The sequence below is a fragment of the Miscanthus floridulus genome, chromosome 9, assembly GCF_019320115.1.
Source record: "Miscanthus floridulus cultivar M001 chromosome 9, ASM1932011v1, whole genome shotgun sequence".
NCBI classification, from domain to species: domain Eukaryota; kingdom Viridiplantae; phylum Streptophyta; class Magnoliopsida; order Poales; family Poaceae; genus Miscanthus; species Miscanthus floridulus.
Genome location: NC_089588.1, coordinates 96,144,568 through 96,153,888, shown reverse-complemented (window position 1 = coordinate 96,153,888; position 9,321 = coordinate 96,144,568). Strand labels below are relative to the sequence as shown.

Here is a 9,321-nt window from a genome sequence, read left to right as displayed (position 1 = left end):
GCCCAGGAAGGTGAACCCAAAATACACCGGAAGGGATTGGGCCTCTGATTTCTGCCTGCGTGCGTAAAGAGGCATGTCCTCTGTATCGGTATAAAGGGGAAGAGAACTCCAGGAAGGAGGCTATCGCTATTGTAACAGAATTAAAACTCGAGCTAATCATTCATCTGCCTATACTGTCCTTCTTCCTCCTCTGTATCTGCCTACTCCTCTCGTTACCCCAACTGCTACCTCTCACATTTGGTATCGGATTCCTTCGATCCTCGGCACTGACCGATCGCTCGATTCCCTCATCCCCATCGGTTGCTCGTACTCCAACGGTTTTGGTCGGTCTAACCCCGATTCGAGTCTGTGATCTGCAGCTTGAGTTGGGGATTCCATAATTCTGATCCCGGAGTCGCGACTTGTGGTGTGAATCGCCGATCTGGATCCCCCGTCCGCCGCATCTCACGATCATTTCACTCGTCGCCAGAAGAAGTTCGATGTGATGGACCCCACTCAGAAGCTATTGCTCGATGAGATGGATCGCCGTTTCGGCACACGCTTCGACAGCATCGACCGCCGCTTCGATGACCTAGAGAAGAAGATCGACGGTACCGCGAGTTCTTCGTCGACTCGCCTCGACACGCTAGAGAACGCAACGAAGGTGTTCGACGAATGGCGCCTGGGAGTCGACGGACTCATCGACGATCTGCGGGTCGAGGTGAACCGCCTAGCGTCCCTCAAGCTGGAGGTCGGGAAGATCTCCAAGTTCATGGAGAGATCCTTGGTGGATGGCCCGAGCACTACACCTGGTGTTCATGGATCCATGCCGTCCGTGCTCATCGCCAAGTCCTCGTCCGCCCCTGCCTCACCGAGCGCGGTCGTCTTCGCCAACAACCCCATGCGTTCGCCTACACTCAAGTCTTCACCGCCGTCCCCGACGTTCCGCACGGCTCCTCCATCGCCGAACTACAAGCCGGAGCTACCGACTCTGCCGAACACTCATGTTCCGCATGGTGGCTTCGAGGTTGCCCCGCGCCCATCTGCGGGATATGCAGCCAACCTGCCCAATGGGCACCGCGTCGACCAGGGTGGCTTCGGAGTGGTCACCACTCTGTTGCCACCACATGCCAAGGGTATGTCGTCTAACCACTCCCCATCCCCTTTGCCTTTACCGCCAGCCCGTCCACCACACCCTCCACCGAATCACCATTTTGAGTTCGGGTACTAGGGAGGATCTAGGGGGGATCACACAGGCAAACTACCTAAGTTTGATTTTCCTAGGTTCGAAGGGGAACATCCGAAGCTGTGGGTTAAGCAAGCCATACACTATTTCCGCCTCTACCGTGTTGAGTCTGTTGTCTGGGTGTCGGCTGCCACTATGCATTTTCATGGCCCCGTCAAGCGTTGGCTCTCTTCAATTGAAGATGACCTTGAGTCCATAGAGTGGGATGTGTTTTGTGCTCAGTTGCTCTCTCGTTTTGGACGCGATGAGCATGAATTGCTTTTGCGTCGTCTGTTCCGCATTCGTCAGAATGGTTCAGTCGCCGATTATATTGAGCAGTTCGTCAGTTTGGTAGATGAACATAAAGCATATGCTAAACACCTAGACCCACTATACTATGTTCAACGATTCATTGATGGATTATGTGATGACATTAAAGTTGTTTTGCTTGTCCACAAGCCGTCTACTCTCAATGCTGCTTGCGTTTTGGCTGAATTGCAGGAAGAGGCGTTGGGTGTTACCAAGAGGGTATTTAGGCGTTCTGATGCGGTGCCTAACCAGAAGACGGCGTGGCATGGTGGAGTATCACTACCTATTCCACCACCCCGTACTGATGCTGTGGAGGGAAAACGCTCTGGGCCAGTTTCCTCTTCCACTATTGATGAGAAGTTTCAGTCTCTACGTGCTGCACGCCGTGCCCAGGGCTTATGTTTTCGCTGTGGGGCCAAATGGAGTCGCGACCATCGCTGCTCTGAGGCAGTTCAGCTCCATGTCGTCCAAGAGCTCCTGGACATTTTTCCTGAAGAAGACATTCCTGCTGATGATTTAGGTCCTACTTCTCCTGTTGCTGCTCAAATTATGATGCATCTATCTGTTGCTGCTGTCGCGGGTGCTCGTTCCCCCAAGACCTTCTGTTTATCTGGTGATATTCAAGGCAATCCATTGTCTATTTTACTAGATTCTGGTAGTTCTCATTCATTTGTCAGTATGGCTTTGGCTGGTTCCCTCTCTGGTGTCCAGCAGTTATCTCCTGCAGTAACAGTTCAGGTAGCTAATGGGGTAGTGCTCAGTTGTGATTCCCACATTCCTACTGCTAGTTGGTCCGTACAGGGCTATTCCTTCACCACTGATTTGAAATTGTTGCCTCTGAGCTCTTATGATATGATTCTAGGCCTTGATTGGATGTCCCATTTCAGTCCTATGCAAGTGGATTGGAGTCAACAGTGGATCTGCATTCCATATCAGGGTCAGTCTGTATATCTTTGGGGTAATATGGCTGCTCTTCCAGCAGGTTCTATTGTGCAGTTGTCCATAGTGCCGAAAACTCTTCAACCTAAGCATTCTTCTGTCCGTCCTATGGTTCAACCATTGTTGGATGAATTTGCTCATTTATTTACCCCACCATTAGGATTACCTCCTAGCAGGAATTGTGACCACACTATACCACTGATTGCTGGTGCTCAACCTATTTTTGTAAGGCCATACAGATATGCTCCCATCCTTAAATCTGAAATAAAGAAACAAGTAAATGATATGCTGCAACAAGGGATTATACAGCCAAGTTCCAGTGCTTTTGCTTCTCCCATTTTACTGGTGAAGAAAAAGGATTCCACATGGCAGTTTTGCATTGATTATCGACAGCTGAATGCTATTACTGCTAAAACTAAGTATCCAGTGCCTATTATTGAAGAGCTGTTAGATGAACTGGCTGGTGCTTCTCATTTCACTACTCTAGATTTGCAGGCAGGGTTCCATCAAATTCGCATGAAAGAGGGTGAAGAATTCAAGACTACTTTCTAGACAGATTTTGGCCAATTCGAGTTCAGAGTGATGTCATTTGGCCTAACAGGAGCTCCTAGAACCTTTCAAGGTGCCATGAACACTACTTTGCACCCTTTGTCTTAGAAAGTTTGCACTGGTCTTTTTCGATGACATTCTGATATACAGTAAGAGTTTGGAGGAGCATCTCCAACATATAAGAATTGTTTTCAGTTGCTTACTAAGGATCAGTGGCACCTGAAGTTATCTAAATGTGTATTTGCTCAGACATCTATTTCCTATCTGGGACACATCATCAGTGGTGCAGGTGTGGGCACAGACCCTTCTAAGCTGACAGCTATTGCAAATTGGCCGACTCCTTCTTCTGTCAAGGAACTTCGATCATTTCTGGGACTAGCTGGATATTATCGCCGGTTTGTACGCCACTTTGGTATTATCTCCAAGCCATTGACTGCATTACTCAGGAAACAGTCCTTGTTTGTGTGGACTCCAGATCATGCTGTTGCCTTTCAGACATTGAAAGAAGCTCTTTGTCAGTCACCAGTTTTGTCTTTGCCTGACTTCTCCAAACCGTTTGCTATTGAAACTGATGCATCTGAGGCTGGTATTGGTGCTGTCTTAATGCAGGAAGGCCATCCAATTGCATTTATGAGCAAGGCATTAGGGCCGAAGTCTCAAGGACTCTCTACTTATGAGAAAGAGTTCATGGCCATCTTATTGGCAGTACAAGCCTAGTGACCTTATTTGCAATTTCAAGAATTTGTGATTCTCACCGATCAGAAGAGTCTGACTCAGCTATCTGACCAATGTTTGCATACTTATTGGCAACATCGTGTATTCTCCAAGCTCCTTGGACTTCAATACCGCATTGTTTACTGTCCTGGCTCTGATAATCGTGAAGTGGATGCTCTGTCACGGCACCCAGCTCCAATGGCATCGTGTGAGGCAGTATCTACTTTGGTCCCATCGTGGATATCAGCCATGGTGGCTAGTTATGCTCAGGATCCCTCGGCTCAGTCTATGGTTGCTAAATTGGCTTTGGATCCGGCCGCAGTGCCCAATTTCACCCTCCAGTCTAGGGTCCTTCGCTATCGATCCCGCATTTGGGTTGGCCATGATGTCTCTCTACAGCAGCGTCTGTTGTCTGAATTCCACGGCAGTGCCTAGGGTGGCCATTCTGGTGCACCTGTGACATTTAGTCGTCTCAAGTAGTGTTTCGCGTGGAAAGGAATGAAGAGGGCTGTTCATCAGTTTGTACGAGCTTGCTCGGTCTGTCAGCAATCCAAGCCCGACCGCTCCAAGCTGCCTGGTCTTCTCCAACCGCTCCCGATGCCTGACACGGCCTGGCAAGTGATTTTGCTTGATTTCATTGAAGGTTTACCTCTATCTGCTTCCTTCAACTACATTATGGTTGTGGTGGATCTCTTAACTAAATACAGCCACTTCATTCCACTGAAACACCCATTCATGGCTGCTGGTGTGGCGCAGAGTTTCTTCAATACTATTTATCGTCTGCACGGCTTGCCTCAGTCACTGGTGTCAGATCGTGATAGGATCTTCACTAGTCACTTTTGGTCTGAATTGTTTAAATTGGCTGATGTTAAGCTCTGTCATAGCTCAGCCTATCATCCGCAGTCCGACGAGCAGATTGAACGAGTCAACCAGTGCCTCGAGACATATTTACGTTGCTTTGTTCATGCTTGTCCCACAAAATGGAGTTCTTGGCTTACTGCTGCTGAGTTTTGGTACAACACCTGCACCCACTCTACTACTGGACGAACTCCATTTGAAGCATTATATGGTTACCCGCCTCGCTTACTTCCTGTTGCTCTGGGCTCCACAGCTAATGAAGAGGTTACTCAGTGGGTTTCTGGTCGTGACTGGATGGACCAGCTCCTTCAACATCATCTCAATCGAGCCAAGCAGCGTATGAAGAAGCATGCTGATCTTCACCGCTCAGAACGATTGTTCGAAGTGGATGAGCTGGTGTACTTGAAGCTCCAACCATATGTGCAGTCTTCTCTTGCTCCACGTGCTCATCAGAAGTTGGCCTTTCATTTCTTCGGCCCCTTCCATATCTTAGCCCGTGTTGGGTCTGTGGCTTATAAGTTGGAGTTACCTGCTCATTCATTGCTTCATCCGGTTTTCCATGTTTCTCAACTCAAGAAGGCCGTGGGTGCATCTCATCAGGTGGTAGCTACTCTCCCAACTAATTTTGCATTACATCTTTCTCCAGAGAAGATATTGCAGACTCGCTCGGTGGTTCGCGATGATGTTCGTGTGTCTCAAGTGCTGGTTAAATGGAACAACTTGCCACTGGAACTCGCCACTTGGGAGGATTATGAGGCCCTTCGCCAGGAGTTTCCAAGATCCACTGCTTGGGGGCAAGCAACGACCAAAGGAAGGGGGGATGTCAGTACTCAGCTACCGAGTGCTACCTCAGAAGAGCCTACGAGCAAGACGGGCCAGGATATCTCGAAGCTACGGGCCGACAAGCCAAGGCCCAGGAAGGTGAACCCAAAATACACCGGAAGGGATTGGGTCATCTGATTTCTGCCTGCGTGCGTAAAGAGGCATGTCCGCTGTATCGGTATAAAGGGGAAGAGAACTCCAGGAAGGAGGCTATCTCTATTGTAATAGAATTAAAACTCGAGCTAATCATTCATCTGCCTATATTGTTTTTCTTCCTCCTCTGTATCTGCCTACTCCTCTCGTTACCCCAACTGCTACCTCTAACATGCACACCCCGATGATGGAGGCCACACTCGTCCCAATAGTGGAGGTCATCATGGACACGGTCTGGCCTAGTGGATCTCAGATCGGAGGCGGCTGATCTAGGACCAGAGTCGGTGGATCTTGGGCAAGAGGCTGTGGATCTCTCGACTGCAGAGGTCAGCCCTTCTTCTCTCCCTCCTCTCTCAACCTCGAGACCACTGGTGCTCATCCTCGCTCTCTTTGTCTCCCTCCCAATTCGCAGGCTTCATAGGTGCAATGGCATGGACCTTGATGTCTCTTGTGGAGGTGTGCAGACATGACGATGGTGTGGCAACGTGCCAAACGCCGTAGCGCGGTGCCCTGATGACCCAAATCGAGGCCCTGATGACCGGTCCGGTTGGATGCTTGGGCCTATTTTTACTTTGTCATTTTGATTATATTAACAGACATGGAGTACTGCCTCTAGAAACATTCATTTAAGGCTAATTTGGAAGCAAAGGGAGGCACACCCAGGGATGGAAAACCCTCCATGAAGAACTAAATAATTATTCAAATTATGTCCCCATGGATTTCCCACCCTGAAAACAATTAGGGATCCCAAGTGGATTTGAGTTTCCAAATTAGCCCTTACAGTGATGATGATGCAGAGGCAATAATTTGTTTTGACCGCCTCTGTAAACTGTTACTATAGTAGTGATATCATCACACAAAAAAGTGAACTTGACATGCATTTAATAAAAATATAAATTTAGGGGGTGAAAAAATATAATTCTTTTTAGAGGGAAACAGGAGGGGTCCCCCCTTCTGGGATTTTATTAAAATCCAAAAGAACGTTACAACCGTTCAGGAAAGAAAGAAGACTAGTAAAATTACACATAGGCTTCTTGCCATTGACTAATGAGGGGGCCCATAATCTTGTTTTGCTCTATAAGTATAACTTGAGCAAATCAATATAAAATTAAGTAGCTTGTAGGAACAAATCAAACCGATTAGTAATTGTCTAATTTAGTATAGCAAAGTTTTCCCATAGAAAAACTTAATCAAATAACCTGCATGAATGTGCTCGCTATCCAACATTCATTGAATACAGCACTTTACGACTTTCTAACGATGTGTTATGGTACTACTCCCGTTATCATAGAATACAAGGTACTCTAGAAAATATTATATGGTAATCCTTCCTTGTGTTCGTATTTGGTAGAAACTAACAGTAGATGTGCATGTGAATGTTGTCTTGTAAAACTAAGTTGGATGATTAGCTCAACAAGAGTCTCTTATAATTTATAACAAATTTTGGATGCTTGGTCTTGTATTTTATGATGGGTCCATGGAGGGATCACTTGGTTATAATGTTTCTTTCCCTTTGGATTTGGTTGTTTTGGAACCTTAGATCAACACATTTCCATTTCAGCAAAATAAAATACAGAAGCGAGAGATGTGTATGTAGGGCAAGGACATGAAAATCCCATTTCCATTCCAAAGAGATACACTCCCGATCACCAAGTCTCTGTCAGTATGGTGTGGGATTTTCAATATACCAACTAAAGGCTGCTAGTGCCACGAAAAACAAGGTCTGGCCACCGCTATAAGACTCTTCCGGTCACCTTGATGCTGTGTACAATATGGAGCTTCTCTACACGAGGGAGGGGGTCTCCTAATCATCACCCACACCGATACAACACTGCTCCTCACCGAGAACGGAGAGTCACTATACCTAGAAGGCCACCACACTTTCACCAAAAAGTTACAAAAACCTCAAGTACTTTAATTGGATTGGGCTATTGTGTCCTCGCAATTGGTGAGCCAGAGCTCTTGAGGTCTTTATGACCTTTCCGATAATGGCGTGGTGGCCTTCCAGGTAGCAACCCATAGTTCTTCATGTGAAGTAGCGTCTTATAGGTGTGTGGAGGATGAGGAGAGACCCCTCCCTAGTTTGGAGAAGCTCCGTAGTGTACACAAAATCAAGGTGACTGTAAGAGTTGGGTGGTGGTGATTAGACTTTGTGACTCACTAGCCATTGGTTAGTGGATGCCTTGTGTTTCAAATCTGACATCGAGACTAGGAGAGGTTTGGTGACCGTGAGCGTAACTTGGTGTGGAGCTTGAACATGGACTAGGGGTTGCGATTTGCCAACCAATACCACAATGTATCATCGTATCTCTAGGAGTTTGACCTTTCTATATCTTCAGCTCTTTACATATCGCTTTTGTTTCTCAGATGGTATGGACGCTTGAGAGAACATTGAGGTCCTGAGTTTGAATCTTGGGAACACATATTTTCTGTTGCATTAGTTTGGCGTAGTGACCACTACTCCACTTACATCCGCACTTAGAACATCCCCGTGCTGAGATGAAGATCGTGCCGAGGCCGTCGAGGCTAATCCACCGTGGAAGGCCACCATCCATGAGAAGCCCGTTGGTGTATTTAACTCCTTTTGTTTTAGAATACAAACCTCTCAGGCTAGAATATTGAAGTCAATCTTTGTTGCCAGCCGAAACCAGAAGTTCACATATCACTTGGCACAGCCTCACGATCTATGTCTTTAATTACAAATTTGTTGTTGTCCATTTTCTTCTTTTCTTGCTGCATTTTCTCATTACTTCCTACTTCATGTAACTTATTGAAATACCTCCACTCTTCATCAGCTCCAACCGGATCATCTCCCTCATGGTCAACACCAGGCTCCATATATTGGTCACCCTCCTCCTCCTCCTCTACTTTGGAAGGACCAGTAGCTGTAACACCAAGTTGCGGTTGCAAGGCCCATTCTAGATCATCCAATTCTACACTCACATGCATCCCCTAAAACATTTCTATGACTTGAAGCTGTAGGTCATTCTCTTCATTTGGCACTTGTCTTTCATTCTCCAATTCAGTCACAGTACAAGCCATATCAACATGCTCACATCTATCAACAGTCATGATAAACTCCACCAATTTTCAAGCTCGCAGCAAAGTTAGAAGCTCTTGGTCAGTACCAAGATGAACTGTTAGATTATTCCGACCCACAAACCAGAAGTTTGCTTCCTGATAGCTAGCCCAACTGAAGTTCTTGAAAACATATTTCTCCATGTCAATGATGGAGTACTCTTCTGCATCCACCCACCAATCCAAGCGTCTGCCCTTTTTGTACATGGATCGATCATCCTCAACAGTTGAGTAGGATGAAACATCAATCACTATTCTACATGCATTGGTCAGATCGATCCTGAAAATAGTAGCAGTGCAAACAAATTAGCACTGCTTCCAAAAGTCCTTTCTCATCACTGACCATCCTCATACCAGATCGCACACACAAATGAACCGGATATCACAAACAATCGCATGCCACAACTAATTTTCAGTTGTGCTACGAGATGCAGTAGATAGCTAAGGTTTCATTCTTACCCATCGAGAATCTCAGATTCATGCATTTGCGAGGTCGAGTGTGGAGGGGCATCTGGCGGCCGGCGAAGGTGGTGAGCAGGGATGCCGACGGCCTAGCGGAGGCCCCACACCGCGCAGGGGATGCCGACTACCTGGAGGAGGCGCCGCGTAGGGGCGCCCGACAGCCTGGCTGAGGCACCGCGCACGTAGCGCGGTGGCCGGCGGAGGTGGTGCCCAGACCCGTGCGGTGGCCGGTA

The 9,321-nt window shown here is 47.2% G+C and overlaps 1 protein-coding gene across 1 annotated transcript; it reads left to right on the top strand.

Annotated features, from left to right (window-relative positions):
* Positions 1-484: 484 nt before the first annotated feature.
* Positions 485-3,718, top strand: LOC136480349 (uncharacterized). The gene is made up of 4 exons (XM_066477926.1): positions 485-1,115; positions 1,272-1,555; positions 1,706-2,947; positions 3,251-3,718. Exons 1-4 carry the CDS (start codon positions 485-487, stop codon positions 3,716-3,718), a joined length of 2,625 nt encoding a protein of 874 aa, XP_066334023.1.
* The last annotated feature ends 5,603 nt before the right edge of the window (positions 3,719-9,321 follow it).

Coding starts and splice junctions, on each gene's coding strand:
- LOC136480349 (XM_066477926.1), top strand. CDS start 485: ATGGACCCCACTCAGAAGCTATTGCTCGATGAGATGGATCGCCGTTTC. Junction 1,116..1,271: donor GTTGCCACCACATGCCAAGG/GTATGTCGTCTA, acceptor CTAGGTTCGAAG/GGGAACATCCGAAGCTGTGG. Junction 2,948..3,250: donor TCACTACTCTAGATTTGCAG/GCAGGGTTCCAT, acceptor GTATTTGCTCAG/ACATCTATTTCCTATCTGGG.